The 24,322-nt window shown below is 42.0% G+C and overlaps 1 protein-coding gene across 3 annotated transcripts in view; it reads left to right on the top strand.

Annotated features, from left to right (window-relative positions):
- Nucleotides 1–24,322, top strand: part of LOC141131722 (cadherin-related family member 5-like) — a 58,712-nt gene that overhangs the window by 17,839 nt on the left and 16,551 nt on the right. For all 3 annotated transcript variants that reach the window (XM_073619326.1, XM_073619325.1, XM_073619327.1), the window contains exons 5-10: nt 4,216–4,308; nt 6,234–6,320; nt 16,374–16,484; nt 21,601–21,771; nt 21,877–21,967; nt 22,361–22,467. In XM_073619326.1, the coding sequence (XP_073475427.1) occupies nt 4,216–4,308; nt 6,234–6,320; nt 16,374–16,484; nt 21,601–21,771; nt 21,877–21,967; nt 22,361–22,467 (660 nt within the window). The remainder of the gene's footprint in view (nt 1–4,215; nt 4,309–6,233; nt 6,321–16,373; nt 16,485–21,600; nt 21,772–21,876; nt 21,968–22,360; nt 22,468–24,322) is intronic.

Raw genomic sequence — 24,322 nt, 5'->3', positions numbered from 1 at the left:
TTCTTCCTTTTTGGCCGTTCCTTGGTGTATTTGCTAATGTGCTTCACATCATTATTGTGCGGAAAGTCTAATTTCTGCTTCAGCTTTTGGACCGGTAGCCTCACATTCTTATCAAGAACACTTTAATATGATGCAGAATGTATAGTTGACTCCATAATTGAAGCTGCTGAAGCCTTTAAACAGTAAAGCCATTCCGAACCATAACATTTCCACCACCATGATTTACAGTTGGTATGATGTTCCCCTGAAGTATTGTCTTTGGTGTGTAGCAAGCATGTCTATTGTTACTCTGACCAAATGCTTTTTATGATTGATCAGTCTTTAGTAAATTGTTCCAGAAGGCCTGGTATTTGCCTATATGTTCAATGGCAAACTGTAATCTTGCTCTAATGTTGTTTTTGGACAGAGGTTGAAATGGTGCAATCTCTTTCTGATTGTTGACGAATGCACTTTGACCCAGAACTGTTGCAAGAGTTATTCTGATCACCTCAAAATAAATTTATGGGAGTCTTGGGGACATGTTATAGCATCATACAATAAGCTCTTGTGTTGAATTTGCTGGGCTGATCAGTCCTGGAAAATTAGCAGTTGTATGTCTTCACAATTTGATTAATTTCAAATAATTTGTCAATCTTTTAAAATCCCTTGCCAGACATCCATAGGCATAGGCATCCATAGTGTTCTGTCTGAGGGTCTTAGAAAGCTCTATTGAGCTTTCAATAATAACATGATATGAAAGCGAACGCCAGACTCTAGATATTAAAGTTTAAATAAGACAGGTTCCAAATGTATACATAATAGGGATGAGTTGGAACCCGCTTGAGCTATCCCACCAAAAAGCTGTCACTGTGGACAGCCAATCCTACGCGGCGTAGGCATTCCCTGCCCTTAAGCCACACATACCCGCAACCCTTGTGTATGTGCAAATGTGAGGTGAGAATGCCCCCTGAGGTGTACTTACTTTTCTAAATGACAACACTTGGGCCTAATGAGGATTCAGAGATACTAAATTTCCTATCAGGTCCATTCCTGTGTAATTGACAGCAGGAAGATCCATAACCATTTGATAGCCTGCTATTTTCCACTATCTGCTGTTATTCAAGAAGTGAGTGGACCTGACAGGGAACTAATCCTCATCAGCTTTGTCCTCTGTCAGCGTCACTGGTTGCAAGGAGCCCTTGACATGCAGAAAACCCATTTACATTCTAGTTTTTGTATATGGAAGGAATATGTTTCATGGTGCTTTTTTTTTAAATCAAAGATGAGATACATAAAAGTATTATATTTGGCCCAAGGTCTTAAGAAACCACTGCTATATGGGTATAAAAATGTTTGTGTCTGTGACAGATTTATGTACCTGAAGGATACAGATATGTGAGTTTGTGGCATGGAGGCATCCAGGGCCCAGGCGTGGCAAGCTGTGGCAGAGGGGGGCACCGAAGTTCAAGCCCTAGCAGATGTCACAGTGCTGAACTGCACTGCTGACTCTCTCCACCCACCTCCTTCTTCAGCGCCCAGACTAACTTGCAGGCAGCAGGGACTGGTGTGATCTCCAGTGTCTCGACTCCACCCACCTCTTTTTCAGGCGCCCACGGCCCACGGCCCACTGCCCAGCGGTATCTGATGAGTGCTGACTGGCTCAGATCCACGGCTGGCAGGCTACCCGACTTCTCCTCATCCCGCTCGCGGTCCAACTGTCTGAGGGACCCCAGACTAGTGGACCACCACTCACTCACCAGAGGGGTGAGGATTGGAATAGAAGGTGACACAAGTGGGGGACAGTAATGAAAAAGAAGGTGACACAAGTAGAGGACAGTAATGAAGAAGAAGAAGGTGACACAAGTGGGGGGCAGTAATGAAGAAGAAGAAGGTAGCACAAGTGGGGGACAGTAATGAAGAAGAAGGTAACACAAGTAGGGGACAGTAAAGAAGAAGGTTACACAAGTGGGGGACAGTAATGAATCTGACAAGTGAGGGGATATGAAGGTGACACAGCTGAACTGAGAGAATAGTAATAAAGAAGAAGGTGACACAAGTCATTATCTTTTTTTGGGAGTGCAGGGAGGCAGCCCAGGGCCACGAGCTGCCTCCCTGGGCCTGGCGCTACTTTAATTCTAGCCAGGAGGCAGTAGTGGCACTGGGAGGGGGAGGAGGTCCCAGACAGTGCATGAAGTCGCGCAACGTCTTAGCATCACATGACATTCATGACAAGCACCGCCTGCAAGGGCCCTTTACTTTAGGGCAAACAGTGCGCAGAAGGATCTGCTCAGTTTGCCGTTTCCCCTCCCAAAGCGCCAGCAGCAAAGAGGGCCAGCCAGGCCCCAGGTCCAGCCCCAGCAGCCAAGGCCAGGCTGCAGCATCCAGGCCCTAGCAGCCAGACTTTAGGACCAGCAGCCAGACCCCAGGACAGCAGCCCAGCCCCAGAAGCCCCAGGAAGACCAGCAGCCAACCCCATGGACACCAAGAGGGCCTCTGTTAGAGAGACCCCCCTCCAGGTCCCATTAGACCCATTGTAGTCTTTTTTTGGGCCTGGTGGAGCCTCTTTCTAACAGACTCTCTAACAGAGGCCCTCTCTGTGTCCATTAGAGCAGTGGTCATCAACCTTGTCCTCAGGGCCCACTAACAGGCCAGGTTTTATGTATTAGCTTGGGGAGATGCAGACTAGAATACTGCAATCACTGAGCAGCAAATGATATCACCTGTGATGGATTTCAGTTATCTTGTAAACCTGGCCTGTTAGTGGGCCCTCAGGGCAGGGTTGATGACCACTGCATTAGAGAGACCCCCCTCCAGGTCCCATTAGAGTACTCTGCTTCTCTTCCTGTATTTTGTTTATTGTTAGGAGATTGTGGGAGGGTAACGAAGACTCCTTAGGGGAGCATCTCTGTGTTTGAGTGTATGTATACACTTTTTATTATAATATATTTTCAATTACACTGGGTTAATATATATTTTTTCTATATATAGTCACTTGCAACAGTGTATTGTATTTGCTTTTAAATCACGTGGCACATATCTATCTATATTTCTATCTATCTCTGTATCTCAGACAGCTGTGGGCAAGCAGCAGGGCTGATACAAAACCAGGGTGCATGTAGTTTGTACAGAATACAGTAATCACTCCCTCGCAGAAGTGCACTCATTAATGAGTACCAGACTGCGAGGGAGCGATTACTTTGGTTTACACCGAGGTACAAGCCATTGAGAGGTGGAGTTGTTTCCATAGAAACATTTGTAAAGGGGAGGAGTTAGTAAGATGACCACGCCCATGTGAGGGAGCCAGAAATATTTCTGCCTACAGGCGTCTGTGACCATAGGATCGGCCATAGAGGCATCGTGGGAATGGCATTGAGGCCACTGTGCCCCTACAACAAAAAGTGACCAATAGTTTTATCAGCATCACATATATATATAACTTAATCACACTGAAAAAAATGTATATGAACCTGAGCCACCCTAAAATAATTCTAAGGTAAGATCAGTGCTTCTTGTGGTACCTTGTGGTGGTTCCTTGTTAACTCAAAACAATTCCATGTTCCTGTGCAACCCTTTGGCCCCTAGTTCCAGGATTCTCTATTCACCTCTAAAGAAATCCAGTTTGTTTAGCATGCCGCTCAGGCTTGATCAATATGGGGAGTAGTGTGGGTGATGCCGCGTCCGCTGCAGGAGTGCCAGTGAGGAATGAAGCTAGTCCCAGCTCCTGTAGTCACTGGAAGGAAGGGAGGAAAGATCCCAGGTGCCGCACTTCCACGGAGTCCTATGGTGGTATGAGAGAGACACCCTCAGCCTGGGCTCCTGATAGGCCACGTCCCAATGCATTTTTCGCTCCACCCCTGAAGCTTTGTCATAAGAATCCCCATGACTAAGTTTTGGGAGCGGAGTGAAATGCCTGCCGGGATCCCAAGCTGAGTTTGCCTCTCGCATACCACCATAGGACTCCGTGGAAGTGCGGCACCAGGGATCTTTCCTCTCTTCCTTCCAAAGAAAACTTATCATTAGAGTAATACACGTAAAGTTTGCTATTTTGACTTCTCGTTCTGAAATTGCCCAGGTGTCATTCTGGCTCTCTTGCTTTAATATTTTGATTCACTGAAGCAAGAGAAGCATGCAGATAACAACCTTTGGCTTTTCCTGGTGGATCAGCATAGCAGCAAGACAACAGCAATGATAGGCACCACATTTCCCTCATAATATATTTATGTAATTTATTTCTAGGTCCAGTTTAGGATAATAGTCCAAGTCCTAAATGAAAACGACAATAAGCCAACTTTTTTGGAAGAATCAATATTACCACACAACATCAGCGAGGTAAGTAGTATGTACAAGAACTTTTCACGCTTTACAAATAAAAGTGTAGTCAAGTACACATGTGGTAAGAATTCCTTTTAGATGTGCTATACATAAGATAAACTGGGTAAAGATTGTCCTCTAAAGGGTCTGTCCACATAATTTACACTTCACATATGGATGCAATTAGGATAAACTACCCACTGACTTCTTATAACTCTCATGTGCTCCAACATGGAGATCTCCCTACTACAGTCCCTTACTCTGTCCCCCACTTTCACTCTCCCACTATCGAGCAGAAAGAGAATTAATAACGACATTGTGTTCTTTTTATAGCAAAGTAAATGAAAAAATCAGCAGGAAGATGGAGTAAGGTTATTGTTAGAGGGCAAGTTCAATGTGGATATAACACCAGTGTAGAAACTTAAGTAACAATTGCAATATTTAACTGGTAGGCATGTACTAAAGATAGAAATATCAGTATTGGGTAGACTCAAAGATATTTTAATTTAATTCTAATATTGGAAGAGTGTTGACTATGGAATAATGGATTATTCTTTCACTGTCACCTAATTTGTTTGCAGTGAGGTGTTCCATATACAGGAAACTAAAATGAGGACAGAATAGAATCGAATGGTGGTCCTATAAATACACCATGTGATACGTTGGATAAGGCCAAAACCCTGGAGAATTACTTACATAGAAAAAGGTCCAGCCCATTTGTGTTTACACAACATACAGTTCCTTGAAACAGTATTCATACCCCTAAAATTTTCCACATTTTGTCACGTTACAACCAAAAATGTAAATGTATTTTATTGGGATTTTATGTGATAGACCAACACAAAGTGGCACATGATTGTGAAGTGGAAGGAAAGTGATAAATGTTTTTTCAACATTTTTTGCAAATAAATATTTGAAAAGTGTGGCGTGCATTTGTATTCAACCCCCTTTACTCTGATACCCCTAACTAAAAATCTAGTGGAACCAATTGCCTTCAGAAGTCACCTAATTAGTAAAAAGAGTCCACCTATGTGTAATTTAATCTGAGTATAAACACAGCTGTTCTGTGAAGCCCTTATAGGTTTGTTAGAGAACCTTAGTGATCAAACAGCATCATGAAGGCTAAGGAACACACCAGACAGGTCAGGGATAAAGTCATAGAGAAGTTTAATGCAGGGTTAGGTTATAAAAAAAATATCCAAAGCTTTGAACATCTCATGAAGCAATGTTCAATTCATCATCCGAAAATGGAAAGAGTATGGCACAACTACCAAGACATGGCCGTCCAGCTAAACTGACAGGCCGGGCAAGGAGAGCAATAATCAGAGAAGCAGCCAAGAGGCCCATGGTAACTCTGGAGGAGCTGCAGAGATTCAGAGCTCAGGTGGGAGAATCTATCCACGGGACAACTATTAATCGTGCACTCCACAAATCTGGCCTTTACGGAAGAGTGGCAAGAAGAAAGCCATTGTTTGAAGAAAGCCATAAGAAGTTTTCAAGGCACTGTATATGGTCAGATTGTGAGAGGGGACCTCTTAGCTGAGTATTGACAGGGAAATCTTTTGAAATGTTATGATGTTGCCATAATCAAACAAACTTCAAAACCCTTTTTTACTACAACTGTTTTCTTTACGTTTCTGCCATGGCAAATTTTTTGTTAATGTAAATAGAAGAATAATTTGTGATGTATTCCCTTAACTCATATAATACCCTTCTTCTAGTATTCTGAGTTCACATTTTGGCTTCAATTTGGATCATCAAATTAAAAGGCATTCAAGATACTAACAATAATTTACAAAGCCGCCCACAACTCTGTCCCCAGCTACATCACTAACCTAGTCACAAAATACCAACCAAATCGTTCTCTTGTTGTAAAGCGCTGCATAAACTGTTGGCGCTATATAAACCCTGTATAATAATAATAATAATCTTCTTCTCTACAGCTGGCAGACATAGATTCGGTAGTATTTACTGCAAAAGCTGTGGATCAGGATGGAGATACTTTAATGTATGTCATTGACCGAACTATGGTGAGTACAGTGTGCTATTTCCTAAAGCTCTATATAAAGGCATTTTTAAACTTGCTCCTAAATATTTGTACTGCAAATACATTTTACAGTCAAGCATGATAATTATTGGTTGAACTAGATGGACTTGTGTCTTTTTTTCAACCAGACTAACTATGTAACTATGCAAGTTTGAAAATAAAACTGGTCACCCTGGGGAAACAGCCACTTACTTATCCCTAATTTTTATCTTGGCATTCATGCGCTAGATAATTCCCTGCAGTCGTCAGTTACTTTATTTATTGGAATAGCTCTTAAGGCTCCATTCACACTAGCGCGTTTTTTGATGCATTTTGCAGAAATGCACGGGAATTTTTTAACATGGGTTCCTATGGAACATGTTCACATCAATGCTTTTTTGTTTCTCTGCATTTTTGGAAAGGGTCGGGGACTTTTTTTCATGCAAAAAGCAGCGTTTTGCATGTAATGGATTTCAATGGACAAGCATCAAAAACGCAAGTGCACCGTTTTTGCAGCGTTTTTGATGCGTTTTTGCCGGTTTTTTTTTTTTTGTTTTTTTTTTTTTTTTATTTTTTTTTTAGACTGTAAAAAAAAACTGTAAAAAAAAAAAAAAACGCAAAACGCAAATCGCAGCAAAAACGCCGCAAAAACGCTGCTCAAAAACGTGGCAAGCATGAAAAAAAAACCTCCAAAAACGCTCAAAAGCAACATGCATAGGTGTGAATCGAGCCTAAATGGAACCTTTGCAGAAATCGTTTAGAAGAGCCCTTTCTAGAATCTTTGCTATGTGTTCCCTGGTTCCAGTCCACTGTAGCCTTGCCCACACACAGTGGACCATAAGAAGAAAGTTAAACACCACTGATTCAAGTCACCTGCAGTCCCACCCAGATACACAATGAATAGATTGATTAATATGGCTGCAAAACTGTCTTAAAAGTTTTCAAGATAAGTTCCCCCTATTTATATGTATAATGGCATATCTATTTAAATAAATAGAACAATAAAAAATGTGCCTGTGCCTCTTCAGAAGGGCAAGTCACTGCAGTGGTGGTTTTGGCTGAAGCATGCATCAGTGCAGTGGCATGAAGGCATTGGTACAGTGGTGAATAAAGTGGGGGCATGAAGGATAGATCAGAGGGGGATTGCGGAATGAGGAGCATATGGTTCACCTTTGGTAGAGTGTTGAGGGGTAAGGTGGCATGAAACCTCCCCAGTTTTCAGGCATGGTAGTATGAAGAGGAGTACAAGCAAACAGACGCAGTGCCGATGGTGGCAGGGGGATGCTGGCATAGTAGTGTTGGGGAGGAGGTTGAAGGCTCAGTGTTGAGTGGCACATATGTGAGGAGCTGTCAGCTGTACCTTCATATGGAGCACATTCGGCCCAGTACAAATCCCATATCAAATCAAATCATATGCATTCCTCACTGCAAGTACCAGAGCTTACATGAAGGGTTGGTGATGTGAGCTGCCAGGTCAGAGATTACAGTGCCTGTCTAAGCTGAAACAAAAGCCAGGGGGATAGGAAGGTGGTAGGAGTTAACGGGGACAGAATTTAGAAGGCCATGTCCCATTGCAAGACAGACTCAGGAACCAAGCTAGATGAGCTTCCTGCTGGGTGTAGCTGTTGTACATAGTGCTAGTCTACATTTAAATTTAGTTACAGCACATGCATAATAGCGACACAGTGTTATTACCAGAAGTGCTACTACTGTGTGTGTTCCAGTTATTGCCGCCTTTTTGGGTTATCCCAAACTCTCTACATCTCACCTAGAGAGGGCCAATCATAGTGGACCTGTACCATGTGATAGCTGTGACCAATCACAGCATCACAGTAGTAAGCAGGGTTTTATGTAGGATACCTTTGAACAGTGTTAGAGATTGCTTATAACAGTGATCATCACTGTAATAAGCAATCAGAGTGTAAGTTAAAAAATCCTGATCACTATCTATCAACATATATGCTGACACTATACTGCTCTGGTGACAGTATGTAAAAAAAATTGTAAACATAAATGTTTTAATTGTAAGTTTACATTTTTTTGACACACAACGTCCCTGATCATCGCCACACCAGCCATACTGCATTATATGACAGTACCTAAAACAAAAACTGGAAAAAAAAACAAAAAACAAATTTTTCCTTAGTTCTCCAAAAAAACTGGAACAAAAAATGACAACTTCAAAAAAACTCACCATGCCTCTTACTAAATACCATAGGATGTCTACTTTCCAAAAAGGGGTTATTGGGGGGGGGGGATATTTGTACTGTCCTGTCATTTTAGGGCCTCAAGAAATTAGATAGGTGATCCATACATTAGGACAATTTTCAAATATATACCATAGATTGGACTGTAACTTTCACACAGAGTAAACAATATACACTAATTCGGGTTATTTTTACCAAAGAAATATAGCAGAAAACATGTTGGCCCTAATGCATGGAGAAAGATTATTTATTTGCAACATTTTATAACAGAAATTAAGAATAATTAGTTTTTTTCAAATATTTTTGGTATTTTTTCATTTGTATAGCAAATAAAGACCAAACAAACCTGTGGCGATTAAAAAACACCCAAAGAAAGCTCTATCTGTCTCAAAAACTTATACAAATTTTATGTGGGTAGTGTTGCATGACTGAGCAATTGTCAATCAAAGACTGTGCTGAAATCTGAAAATTTGCCTGGGCAGGTGAAATTGTCTGCTATTAAAGTGTACAGATAAAGTGAAAAAGTCGCGCTAATCAATGAAATTTGCAAAAAATTGAAAAGCAAATATATCTTATGTTAATATCAAAAAACCTGTGTCATGAACACATATTATTACATATGGCGTCTGCCAATAACAATAAGTATATCTAGCAGCCCATCACGTGATTAAACATCAAATGTGCAGGTGAGAAAATAAGTAAAAAATGAAGTAATAATGGAAGTCCAAAGTTCATAAGAATCAGTCTAAAAAAAACACAATTGGTTTAGGTGAACATCAGAAGTTCAAACATTGAGGGTGAGTCCACAGTGATGAATGGTGAAGATTCACGCCAAAGTGACTAGTGAAATATAGGAATCTCCTCCACCACCAAAAAGTACTGCCGCTTACCAGAAGGTATTGGTCCCTTGTTACCGTATCCCGTGACCACGTCTGCTTGTGACGAAACGACGTAGGGAGTAGGAGCTACGCCCTGACATCACCGCCGAGTCCCGGAAGCATACGGGCTTCGTGTAAGCCGGCCGGCTTGTCTGTTTTCATGCGCTTTTACTCTGCTTTTATGCAAGTTGCCACCTGTTTTTTACTTTTAATAAATATAACAGGTTACACTATGTGGAGTTTCTCTTATATTTTTTTGGTATAACATCGGTATCTGTCGATCCTATCTGCTGACCACCTTTGCTGACACTGCGGAGATCAGGGCTTGCCAGTGAAATCCCAGGCTGGGGTTGCAGCCATTCGCCTGGTGTGGTCCCCTGTAACAAGGGACCAATATTTTTTTCTTTAAACAAATTTTTTCCTCAGTTTAGGCCGATATGTATTCTTCTACATATTTTTGGTAAAAAAATCGCAATAAGCGTATATTGTTTGGTTTGCACAAAACTTATAGCGTCTACAAAATAGGGGATAGATTTATAGCATTTTTATTATTTTTTTTTTCTTTTACTAGTAATGGCGGCAAATCACAATTTTTATCGTGACTGCGATATTGCGGTTGACATATCGGACACTTTTGACACATTTTTGGGACCATTCACATTTATACAGCGATCCGTGCTATAAAAATGAAGTGATCACTGTATACATGTGACTGGCAGGGAAGGGGTTAACACTAGGGGGTTATCGAGGGGTTAATTATGTTTCCTAGGGAGTGTTTCTAACTGTAGGGGGAGGGGACTCACAAGGGGAGGAGACCGATCAGTGTTCCTCTGTACTGGGAACACACCATCGGTCTCCTCTCCTCTGACAGGACGTGGATCTGTGTGTTTATACACACAGATCCACGGTCCTGCTGTGTTACCGGGCAATCGCGGGTGCCCGGTGCACATCGGGTCCCGAGTGACACGGAGGGCATGCGCGAGTGCCATCGCCGTGCCCCCTAGTGGGCCGGGAAGGTGAGGGCGTCATATGACGCTCTCCCAGAATGAGAGCCGCGCCACCTGGCCGTCATATGACAGCCGGCAGGCAGCAAGTGGATAAACTCTGAATTGCTTTAAAGTATATTTGCTAAGATCCCAAACATACAGTATATTATAGTGCTGCTATTTAATATAGAGTTCTCAGTCCCTTTCTCTGCAGCCTCTGCTGCACTGCAGATGAATGAATAGGAAGTGCTCTATACAGAAAACTGAATCATAGTAAACACAGCACACAGCTTACTATGCTTCAGTGATGAATGGACACAGGAGCAATCGGAACATAATATTTTTACCAGACCCCCCCCCCCCCCCAATTCTCCATCCATCCTGACACCAATCTCTTGCCCCAGTAGCAGCTGGCGGAAAGGGGGAGGGGAAGCCGACCAGCAGCACTGGGGGGGGGGGCACACAGCAAGAGATCAATGCTGCTGGGGGTTCCAGCACAGGAAAGGGGGGGGGGGGCAGAACAGTGGTGGAGGCTTTTATTTACTGAGTCCTATTCTCCGGTGGTTTATTGAGAACAGGCTGTGCTTAATAAACCTTGAAATCCCCACTCTTCCATGTGCGTCTGTTCTGAAAAAGATCAGAGCAATGCTCTGTGATGGTACTGCCTAATCAAAATCGCATTGTTCCATCTCAGAAGGGCTGCACAGAGAAGAGGGAGAGGTGCGGGGATTTCAGATTCCCAGAGGTAAGCAGAGCAGGGACTGTGGGCTGGGGAGGGTGTTTGTTAGTTCAGCTTTACATTTTTTCTGAAGGTGAAAAAAACACTTCAACCTCATATTTTATATTTTGCCACTAAAATAATTTGTCTACAGGGTCTCTGTTTTTAGAAAATATATGTTTTGGGGGTTGTAAGAAATCTTCAGGTTTAAAATGTGCATTTAACATGCGTGCAAAAAAAAAAAAAATGGCATTGTCAGTAAAAGGGTTAAATGTTGCATTGCAGAAATTATCAAGAAGGACTTTACAATTGTTTTATACTCTGAAATAAAGCAAATTGTACCATAAATTATATACTTGAGTTACTTTATATACAGTAACTGTGTTGTTAGTACTATTACACTGTATTGGACAGGACTATCTATTGCAAGAATACTATGGTGGTGTAATGCCGCGTACACACAAGCGGACTTTTCGACCGGTCTGGTCCGACGGACCGAGTCCGGCAGACAATTCGACCGTGGGCTTCATTGGACCTGCAGCAGACTTTTTCGGTCGTAAATCTGACGGACTTTAGATTTGGAACATGTTTCAAATATTTACGTCGGAACTCCGCCGAACCCAGTTCATATCGAAAAGTCTGCTCGTCTGTATGCTAGTCCGACGGACGAAAACGGAGGCTAGGGCAGCTATTGGCTACTGGCTATCAACTTCCTTATTTTAGTCCGGTCTACGTCATCACGTACGAATCCGTCGGACTTTGTTGTGATCGTGTGTAGGCAAGTCCGTTCATTTGGAAAGTCCGTCGAAAGTCCATCAGATAGTCCGTCGGACCAGTCCGGTTGAAAAGTCCGCTCGTGTGTGCGCGGCATTAGACTCCAATAGCAATAAGTCCAGACAAGCATATTTTTTCTCACCTCCTTATGATAAGATCTTTCAGACCATAGTCATTTCTGACTAAGAAACTTTAGCGATAGTGTTGTTGATACATTGCCTGATGATGTACTGATGCTAGTGTCTGGCATCATAATTTTAAAGTTGTCTAAGGGCTCGTTCACACATGCAGCTAACATAGCTGCTGCTCTGAAAAGAGATCTGTGGTTGATCGCTTTTCAGAGGGCATGCAACAGGTGGTGAGGAGGCAATATGTCACCTCTTCACCGCTTGTTTTAAATCTCAAAATTCTGTACCAACACACCACACCTGCATGCATAGCACATGTAGCGCCCTGCCCTAGTTAGGCTACATTTTGTTTTTGGCTTCAGTGTACTCGGTGGAGTGGTGATCTTTTTTTTTTGGTCTGGTCAGGTTTCCTTAAGCTTAGTGGCGGATTACTCCTGCCAGTCTCCGGAAGACGCTTCTAGGTGAACAGAGTAGGAGGGCCAGCCATCAAGTTATGAATACTTTTTCTTGTTAAAAAAAAAGTTATGAATACTTATCTGCTCTCAGCCAATTCCTAGGAGGGGCACCCAGAAGGTGGCTGTGGGAGAAAACAGATGTTGGGGAGGCTTGCTCAGAGTGTTTTTGTCCTGGGGCAACTGCCCCTGGGATGAAGCCTGTGTACTGGAGTTGCTGTTTGGGCCTCAGAATGTGTTTGGCTGAAGGCCTGAAGGAGATCTGATTGAGAGACATTTGCTGGAGGGTGTCACCTGTGGAGACTGTAGAATGTCACATGGAGGCTGGGTGGCAGACAGCTGTCCTTGGACTTTAAAAGTTCAACTTTGATTATGGATCCCAGGTGTGCATGTGCTTGGGGATGCAAGTGCCAGAGCTGGCTGTGAGGACTGGGACTGCTCACATAGAGTTCCAGATTGGTTGGCCATTCCCTTCTATCACCAGCAAAGGCTGTTACAAGAGGATTGTGCTAATGTTTGTCTTCTTGCTAATTTCTGCTGACATTTTGAAGTTTCCAGTACCCACACCCCACTCCATGTTCAAGTTTTCTGCATTAAACCCATAAAAGGACATCCCCTAGATTAAGCCTATATTTGTCGGTGTGCTTAAAACTGTGTCCTGGTCTGGCAAGGGAGACCTGGATCATAATTAGCAGCCCCTCGGGGGGTGAGTGCTACACACACAAACATTTGCAGAGCTGTAGTGGCATGACCCATTCATTTGGATGGGTTGCATGTGGTGGTGGTAGCACCTGCAGAATGTGACATGCCATTTAACTTTGGCCATTGCCGTGAAACAAAATATCTTGGCCGCAGCATGAGTACAGTGGGGACGGAAAGTATTCAGACCCCTTACATTTTTCACTCTGTTATATTGCAGCCATTTGCTAAAATCATTTAAGTTCATTTTTTTTCCTCATTAATGTGCACACAGCTCCCCATATTGACAGAAAAACACAGAATTGTTGACATTTTTGCAGATTTATTAAAAAAGAAATACTGAAATATCACATGGTCCTAACCAGACCCTTTGCTCAGTATTTAGTAGAAGCACCCTTTTGATCTAATACAGCCATGAGTCTTTTTGGGAAAGATGCAACAAGTTTATCACACCTGGATTTGGGGATCCTCTGCCATTCCTCCTTGCAGATCCTCTCCAGTTCTGTCAGGTTGGATGGTAAACGTTGGTGGACAGCCATTTTTAGGTCTCTCCAGAGATGCTCAATTGGGTTTAACCACTTGCTTACTGGGCACTTAAACCCCCCTCCTGCTCAGACCAATTTTCAGCTTTCAGCGCTGTCGCACTTTGAATGACAATTTCGCGGTCATACAACACTGTACCCAAATTACATTTTTATCATTTTTTTCACACAAATAGAGCTTTCTTTTGGTGGTATTTAATCACAGCTGGGATTTTTATTTTTTGCTAAACAAACAAAAAAAGACGGAAAATTTTGAAAAAAAAAAATCATGTTTCATAGTTTGTTATAAAATTTTGCAAACAGGTAATTTTTCTCCTTCATTGATATGCGCTGATGGCGCGGCACTGGTGGGCACTGATAGGCTGCACTGATGGGCACGGATAGGTACAGTTAAGGCAGCACAGATGGGGACAGATAAGGCGGTAATGATGGGCACAGATAAGGCGGCACTGATGGCCACTGATGGGCGGCACGGATGGGTGGCATGGATAGGTGGCACTGATGGGCACTGATAGGTACCACTGATGGGGGGCACTGATGGGCGGCACTGATGGGGGGCATTGATGGGTGGCACTGATGGGCGGCACTGATGGGCACTGGTAGGTGACACTGATGGGCACTGATAGGTGGCACTGATGTGCAGCACTGTTGTTGCACTGATGTGGGCGCTGATGGGTGGCACTGTGGGCGCTGATGGGTGGCACTGATGGGTGGCACTGATGGATGGCACTGTGGGCACTGATGGATGACGCTGGTGGGCACTGGTAGGCGGCACTGCTGCCTATTGCTGTGGGGGAAGATGATCACCGTGATCGGGACTGATGTCCCTCTCACGGCTGCCGGTGATCGGGGTTTTTTTTTTCCTCCTCACGCTGTCAGTGCGAGGAGAAAAAATAGCCGATTACCGGCTCTGTTTACATCACATAATCAGCTGTCATTGGCTGACAGCTGATCATGTGGTAAGGGGTCGGGACCGACCCCTTACTCTGATCTGTGATCAGACGAGTCTCATAGACTCGCTGATCACCGAGCGCACCGCACGCGCCCTGCAGGGGGCGTGCAGGCCGCTCGTGCACGGGACGACGTCAATAGAAGTAGTCTAGGCAATGTAGATCCGCGCTGTTGCCGTCATTTGGCAATAGCGCGGATCTGAAGAGGTTAAGTCAGGGCTCTGGCTGGGCCATTCAAGAACAGTCACTGAGTTGTTGTGAAGCCACTCCTTCGTTATTTTAGCTGTGTGCTTAGGGTCATTGTCTTGTTGGAAGGTAAACCATTCGGGCCAGTGTGAGGTCCTGAGCACTCTGGAGAAGGTTTTTGGCCAGGATATCCCTGTACTTGGCCGCATTCATCTTTCCCTCGATTGCAACCAGTTGTCCTGTTCCTGCAGCTAAAAAAAACACCCCCACAGCATGATGCTGCCACCACCATGCTTCACTGTTGGGACTGTATTGGACAGGTGATGAGCAGTGCCTGGTTTTCTCCACACATACCGCTTAGAATTAAGGCCAAAAAGTTCTATCTTGGTCTCATCAGACTAAAGAATCTTATTTCTCACCATCTTGGAGTCCTTCAGGTGTTTTTTAGCAAACTCCATGCGGGCTTACATGTGTCTTGCACTGAGGAGAGGCTTCCGTCGGGCCACTCTGCCATAAAGCCCCAACTGGTGGAGGGCTGCAGTGATGGTTGACTTTCTACAACTTTCTCCCATCTCCCGACTGCAACTCTGGAGCTCTAAACCAAGGCTCATCCACCTGCTTATACTGTACCCCCGGCTGCTCGTTTGAATGAGCCCTAAGGCTGGTAATATTGTACATTACATGACAACAGGAATTATGCTCTCTAATAACACCAAAAGACAACCTGTATTTTCCTGACAGCCACTGCAGTTTCTTTTTCATTCAATAGAGATCAGGTTTATAGGCTAAATTCCAAATTTGTGTCAACCCCCGCAATTTACCAAGACCTACCTGATATCTAATATTACACAGTGATATCACATTTTACACAGTGAAACAAGATAGCATAAAAGTAAGAAAAACCTTGCAATCTCCTGTGTTCCACTTTCTTAGAAAAAGAAATGCTAGCCACATATCTGCTTCTCTGGAAAGAGGAAGTAAGTAAAAACGTATTACCATATGTCAGAAACCTGCATGTAATGAACTAACCCATCTGTCTTTGAGTTTTAGGTCAGTTATTCTATTTTAGGTATATAGGAACATAAGATGTTTAAACTGTCCTGTAAACGTGCCCATAAACTTGTAACTTATAGCATCAGAACCAAAATAAATGAATGTATTGATGGCCCAACTGGTTTATATCCTACATTGTACCTACAGTATAACCATAACTAACTGATCTGAACGTTCAGTGCCTGGGCTGCAGGAGCAATGTTAGGAATGGTAGTACTGCATACACAGGCAGATCACTGAGGCACATCTGCTCTCTCACCCTTTGGATATCTATTGATCAACCATGTAAGTCATCATCATCTGATTGGGTCAGTGATCAGAACAGTAGTTTGTATCTTCCGTGTCATTCGGGACACATTACCTCCAACAGCACCCTACCCAATGTATAGCATTGACTGTGGATGACAAACTATGATGGCTAGAATGAGTGAGTGAACTTTTAATGAGTTAAATATCTGGTTCTGAATCCTAGTTTTGTTTTCAGGGTGACTACAAATACTTTCACATGGATCTCCCAAACAACGGCAAAGTACTGCTATCCCGTCCTCTGGATTTTGAAAGTATGCAACAACTGGAGGTTGTTATTCATGCTGTGGTAAGAATACATTCACGCTCTTGATGCTAAACTTTAGCTGTGACTCAGTGAAGGAGTGACAGACTGCTGCAGAGAGACTGCTGCTTTCACACAGATTGCAGCAATCTTATGCCGCGTACACACGATTGGAATTTCCGTCAGAAAAAATTTTTTTTTTCAGATGGCATTCCGCTCAAGTTTGCCTTGCATACACACGGCCACACAAAAGTTCTCTGAACTTTCGACCGTTAAGAACGCGGTGACATACAACACTACGACGAGCCGAGAAAATTAAGATAGATAGATAGATAGATATACTTTATTGTCATTGTATACATACAACAAAATTTTTTCGGATACCCTTTACAGCAGCAATAAAACATTTCTCAAGAGAACCACACATACATACTCCTAGCACATGCCCACATATCTATTTAAATATATCAAGATATAAAATGTTATTTAAAAATAAATAAATAAAAGAATGTTAAAATTCTACATAAAATTCCTAAAACACTGTACCTGATGGGATTATGGACAATACGGCCCTAGGAAAAAAACTATGCTTTAAGCGATTAGTGTGCATTTTAAGTGTTCTATATCTTTTCCCTGATGGCAATGGGACAAACACATTGTAACCTGGGTGGGTTGGATCAATACTAATAGCTTTTGCCCGCTTTTTTAATCGGCTGGCATATGCTGTGTCCAAATTTGGTAGATCTGTTCCTATGATCCGCTGTGCGGTTTTCACCACACGAAACAGGCACTTCTTATCCTCCGCCCTGCAGCTGGCATACCACACTACAGCGCAGTGGAGAAGAATACTCTCAATGGTACAATGATAGAAATTGACCAGAAGCCTTAAGGGCAATCCAGCCTGCTTCAGTCTCCGAAGGAAAAACAGTCTCTGCTGCGCTTTTTTCACTAGAAAAAAAGTATTTTGAGACCATGACAACTCCCTTGTAATATGCACTCCCAAAAATTTAATAGTGTCCACCCTTTCCACCTCCTCACCACCTATATGAACCGGGCAATGATTGATCTTTCTTGATCTCCTATAATCCACTATTATTTCTTTAGTTTTTGCCGTATTGAGTATTAAATCATTTTCTCTACACCACTCAACCAAATGTTGAATTTCCTGCCTATAAGCTGTCTCATCATTATCTTGTATGAGTCCCACTAAAGTGGTGTCATCAGCAAACTTCACTATAGTGTTAGACGCATGTATGGGAGTACAGTCGTGAGTGAACAATGTAAACAAGGCGGACTTAACACACATCCCTGTGGTACTCCTGTATTCAAAATAATAGTGTTAGACATCTGACTTGCAGCGCGACTGCCTCAGGCGACCTGGACACGACAGGGGCGGCGACTTGAAAAACGACTTCTATATAGAAGTCTATGCAAGTCGCCTCAAGTTGCCCCCAAAGTAGTACAGGAACCTTTTGCGTCGCTCCGATTAGAAAGGTTCCATTGTACAGAACGGGACGATACTTGTCAGGTGGCTAAGTCGCCTGACAAGTCGTCCTAGTGTGAACCGACCCTTAATATTTTGAATGATGTAATGTATGCATTGTTTTCTTTATGGCTATTATTAACTCAGTTTGTTAAAAGCTCAGTCAAAATTGAATGTATCGTTAAACCCCCCCTCCTTCATCTCCTTATCAGGTATTCATCTTATAATTACTAAGGTACATATTAAATGTGATCTTGGACTATTAATGTATATTATATGGACACCTTTATTCTAAAAATATCTGTTAAAAGATCCAACTACCTATTGGGCAACTTGACAGGGAAATGACAATTGTAAAGGGCACCATGCAGGGGATATAATGATTATCCTCACCCTAAAATGACACCTAAAGGTGATATTGTCTGTGCTATATACCTAATGTTGTATACTTATAGTGCTATATTCTAATATGTTAAAGTGTTGTCAAACTATTATACACATTTATTTTCCAGTATCTGTACATTTCTCCCAGTTGGCAATAGGGCACACTTTTGCTAGTGTCTTCTCTAATCCAGTATATCCTCATTAAATGGATTGAGCTGTTTTATGAAGGCACTTGTTTGTTACTTTTCTTAAAACCGGTCGTGACATAATCTTATGGTCGTGACATAATCTTATCAGTTTAGCACGAAGCTTGTATTAGTCCTCTAGCTTTTGAACAAAGAAAAAAAATATATATATAAATTCTTAAAATCTTCAAATGTGGGCCATAAACAATTTGGAAATTGTCCATGTGGGTCAGAAGGCTATCTCTCAGTCAAGTTATTTTAGTGTGAACCCATTTTAAATGCTCATTAAATAGACTTAACTATGATGATTGTAGTAAGTGAAGACAGATGCACTCATTCTTCTAGGTAGACATAAGTTTTAAATAGATAGTAATCCTGGCTATGGGTGTCCCCCTCACACTGCAAGTAATCACATTTAACTTTAATCTGGTAATAGTATTGCTCATAAACCATTTGACACTACTGCCCATGCTAGGTTTTGAGTTTTGACTAGGTCATTATAGGACTCCCCTGCTATTACCTTTAAGATTTCAGCTTAACATCCTGATCTTACCTATATATGGGTCCTATCCTCTTAACAATGTTGAAGGTATATGAAGTAGCAGACTAACGTCATTGTGTTTTTCCTGCACCTTTGTGAACATAAGGGAAAAAAGAACAGCCACTATCTTCAAGGTGACTTTGCGACTCAAAGCTCTTTGAAGCTGAGAAATAGCCTTTTTTTTTCATTCTTTGACGTAAGAAAGGAAATACACTGGAGTTTTTAACCCTGTTCTTCTTGGCTTGGCTTTCTTTCTGTACATGAGGAAAAATAGAAAAAAATAAATAAATACCAAGCACCCTCATGACATTAATGACACTATGCAGGAATACCTGGCAGCCATAAGGTTAAAGGAAGACAGAAGTTTAGAGGAGGCTCTTCAACCTTCACACATACAAATTAACTATTAAAGCTGAATTCCAGGTATTATTTTTGCATAGTTACACTGTAAAATGTAAGAATGTATGTTCCATACCTAGCTGATCCTTATTTAAGCTGGAAATCACTGTAGTTGGCAGTGCTACTACAGTAATTGCTGCTATTTTCTAGGACCCGTACTGAAAAGCTGCCCTGCTGCATAGAAAACACAGGAGGTAAATCGCTCAGCACAGGCGCTATTCAAAGAACACTTTGCATATTCTTCTAAGTGGATGAGGGGGAGACTGCGACATCACCAACCTGCCTCTCCACCTTGTCTAATCAGAAAACACTTTGCACTCTGCATTTATTGAGAAAATGCAGCGTTCTCTGAATGGTGCACGTGCTGAGAGTGACCCCTTGGGTCAATGTAACTATGCAAAAATACCCATACCTGGAATTCAGCTTTTAAGTTAAACAATAAACATATATAAAGAGAAATTTCAGCTTGCAGTACAGTTTTACAGGCCTCAAAGAAAACATGAAAACCTTCTCAAACAATGAGACTAAGGCCACTTTCACACGGAGGAACTTTACAGGCATTTTAGCGCTAAAACAAGCGACTGCAAAGCGCCAGTAAAACATCTCTTCTGTCACTCCAGTGTGAAAGCCCTAGTGCTTTCACACTGGAGCGGTGTGCTTGCGGGACGTTAAAAAAAGTCCTGCAAGCAGCATCTTTGGAGCGGTTTAGGAACAGTGTATACACCGCTCCTAAAACGCCCTGCCCATTGAAATCAATGGGCAGCGCTGCCAAAGCACCTGCAAAGCTTTTCCGCAGCAGCACTTATAAACCCTTTTTAACCCCTTCGGGGGGTTAAAAGTGCACCGCTAGCGGCGGTAAAGCGCCACTTAAGCTAGCAGCGCTTTACCGCTACCGCCCCCACTGGCTCAGTTTTTTTATTTAATAAGGTATAGTTTTAACCTCTGCTTTTTTGGTATCTGTCTCCCATTGGGCACTACTGCCCATGCTAGGTTTTGGCATTCATTCATTCATTCATTTGGGAGATTTCCCTTTATTTCCTGTTCCATAGCCAAAATAGGATGTGACAGAACTGGTGCCCCATTGGAAGATCTCAGACAACAATGAAAACCTGACAGGTGGTTTAATCCTTCTCCACACTGTCCAAAAGAAAAAACATTTAGCCTTTAGTTATCATTTCAACACTAATGGTAGGAATACACGATAAGAAAATCGTACGAAAATTTCCATTCAGCAAACGATCGGCTGATTTTCTACTCGTTGATGCCCAGCAAGTAATACCCAATATTGATATTGTAAACGAGAAAGACCAATTAAAAAAATTGAAAAATTGTGTCATCATTTGCGAACGAACAATTTTCTATTTGTTGGTGTGAAGGTTGTCAGTAAAACATCTCTTGAACATTATCACGCATGAGCTGAACTAGTAGACAACCCCAGTTGTACGTGAGACGTCAACACTATGTATAAAATCAATTGCTCTTTTTAAGATTTTGATCGATTGGTTAATGTTGGCGACGATTTCGACTAGCGAACGCTGTTTCGACAGTTGTCAGTCGAGCAATCAGTCGATTTTCTAACCGTGTATTCCTGCTATTACTTTAGTAGAGGAAAAGTTCAGTTGATATTAGTCCAGTCCAGCTGATCCATATGAAGGCAAACAAAAAAAAACCCTATAAAGACACTCCTATCTGGTTTCTTTAATGATTAGGCTTCAAATTCACAGAAAGACGTGAGATTTATACTTTCTGGTAATTTCAAGAAATAATATAGCCTTCATTATATTCATTGTGATATTTGAGAGACAAATTGGCACTTTGTCATACTTTTCTTCTGCATACATAAAGGTATTGGGCAGAATAACATATCTACTACTTTGAAGTGGATAGCCCAATCTGTAATCTGTATAGTCATGCCCAAATCTGAAAGACACTGGAAAACAACACATGTATGAAGAAGAGAGCAGTGAACAACTGATAACATACACCAGCTAATGCACTCTTGTTGGAGTGGGCCACAATGACAGGGAAAGTCCATAAATGACCCAAATAAATGGCTGATTATATTTATAATAAATAAATAAATATATATATTATATTTATATATTTATATTAATATCAATGAAACAGAATATAATGTACAATAGATTATTTCCTTTGTATTTTCAATAGGAGATGACAACCAGAGAACGTCAGCGCACAACAGTTAAAGTGCGGGTCATGGTGCTGGATGGAGATGACCAATATCCACAATTCCTCCCATGTAACTTCATGTCTCATGATGGTCTTAATGTCTGTGTTAGCCCTACCTACTTGGTCAACATCACAACAGGAAAGGAGCCAGTGAGTATTTGTGGGTACAATGTTCCACCTCTTTCTTTGTAAGGCAGTATTGTGAAAAAAATAGTGTAGTGGATATGAATAATGCACTTCTATCTGTATTTTTAGACAGGGCCCCTTGTCTTCTCTCCTGGACCTATATTTGCTGAAGATGGTGACAAAGGAATCATGGCTCCCATCTCATATTCCCTGCTGTCAGGTGAAATTTATAGACTAAATGGGCTCATATGGTTTGCCACACATGAGGGGTCATGTGTTTGGAGTGAGCTGTGGATATAAGGTTGTTATCGTTTGTTGTTTTTTAACATGCTCATGTAAATCCATTACTAGAATCTAGTAGATCCTGAAGTTCTGTTGACAGTGTATTTCCTTTGAGTTTCATGAGATCCCAGGGTTCATTGTTATCCTTTTTATTTTATTGCAATATGTATAAGTTTGCTAATTAAACAAAATATTTCTTACTAATTCTATCTGAATCTCTTACTAAATATTTACTAATCTCTTGCTAATCCATATGTCTGTTGCGCCATAATCTTAGCAGTCCTTGTCTGTGTTATATCAATCTAAACATTTTCTATTTATGTCTTTATAGGTCCTGACAGTGAAAAATTCCAGATTGATAATGTGACTGGGTCTGTGTTCTTTACTCACACCCTGGAGAGCAATCTTGCCCCTATAACCTTTAATCTGAAGGTTATGGTAAGCACAGTCTTTTAATTTTCATGCAGAAAAAGATATATGTTTAATGAGTAGGATTGTTTAATTAATTCTCACAAAGCCAATTAATTCAAACAATGTAATATACTATGTGAACCAGTGGCAGCACCGCCCCCCTAATCTCCATGCAGGGTGCCGGACGCATGGATTTCAATGGGGGGGGTTTTTTGGAAGCACACGATTAGAGCCTGAGGCTCTACTTGGCTTCAAAAAAGGGTGGGCTCGGGGCACAGAGCACTGTGCCCTGAGCCCACCCAGTTGTGTGACAATAGCGAATTACTATTTGCTATTGTCTTCCTGATTCTCCTCCCGGCGAATCAGGAAGCGGGTCCTGAGACCCGATTGGCCAGAGAATCTTATAACTGTTCCGCCGGGAGGAGAAGCCCCTGGCCCTTTGGCTGGAGTGAGAAGCAGCAGCCCCACCCCACATCCTTAATGATCTTTGTCATCTCCTAAGGTAAGGCCGCCTTCCTGTCCGTCTCCCACAGGGGAGGCGGGGGTGTCGCCACTGATGTGAACTATAAAAAAGCAGTTGGAGACAGGATCATTAGAAACAAAGTCAGATGGCAGACCAGGAATCTGAATTTACATAGTTCATTTAGATGAAAAAAAGATATCCAGTTTAGCCAACACGAAAAAACAAAATTTGATTACGGAATAAGACAAGCAGTAGGAAGAGTGAAGAATGAAAAGTTGACAGGTTATAAATCAGGATACTCTATTTAAGACACATCAACACGAACAACACAGAAACCTATCAACATGTAATAACTTTACGAGAAACTACCTTAATTGACCTGACTATGCAAGGATACCATCATTTTTAAAGAACAGAATGTGGGACGCTGAATACTAGCAGAGAAGAATGGAACTTCCTTCCACATTCAGTTTGCCCAATATCAAGGGATCTTAAACATAGACTAGTAGGATAGAGTGTGGCCAACAAACTGGGGACTTGTTGTTTGAGACAATTGAAGAAATAGAAAATGTCTGCAACGTAAAATTGAGCAGCAGCTTATAACAAACTAACAGACTAACATCACATAAACAGTAGTCTGACAAAAGAAGAATTTGGTAGAGGCTTACAAATCAAAGAGATGGTCTGTTAGACTCACTGACAAAAATACACTGACTGTAGACACAAGATGGGCATCAACTGATTTGGACATTTTTAGCCTTTTTTGTATGACAATCCTTTGTTTATGGCAACATCAAACCCTCTCTCTTTGGACCATTCTTGGGGAAAAAGTCAATCAGGTAGGTTGGAAAACAGCCCAATGACTGTCATTTCCAACAAGATAGCTGACACTGGGCATACCACTTGTGCTGTCCCCTCCTATTCTATTCATATAAACTTAACACTGGGATAAGAACATCCTACATGCTTAAGTGAGGATAAAGCTAGCTAAACTTACATTCCTGTGCAATTGTATTGTGCCTGCCTCATCCAGTTCCACTCATATGTCTATGGTCTGCTTTGGGGCTTGTGTAACTTTGCAAATGCAACATACTATTAAGTGCATCTATCTTTATTTTCTAAGCTGTGTCCAGGGCCGCCAATATGTGGGGACCACCTGTCCCTCTATACTCTGTTCCTCTTCCTAGGCACATAGGGGGGCTTGAACAGCAGGGGGAATTGGATGTGGGCAGGACAGGGAGGATAATCAGCCTGTGTCAAGCTGCTTGAAGCGGCTATTGCATTTTCATTGTCTTCTATTGGGAGAAAAGCTGTTCTATAGCAAATAAAATGCCCATGGGCAAATGTGCTTTGATTGGAAACAGAAATCGAAGCAGAATACTTGGACAGACAGACAAGATTGACTAGACAGAGATTAAA

This window comes from Aquarana catesbeiana, linkage group LG03 (assembly GCF_042186555.1).
Source record: "Aquarana catesbeiana isolate 2022-GZ linkage group LG03, ASM4218655v1, whole genome shotgun sequence".
Classification (NCBI taxonomy): domain Eukaryota; kingdom Metazoa; phylum Chordata; class Amphibia; order Anura; family Ranidae; genus Aquarana; species Aquarana catesbeiana.
This window is presented reverse-complemented; position numbering and strand designations above follow the sequence as displayed.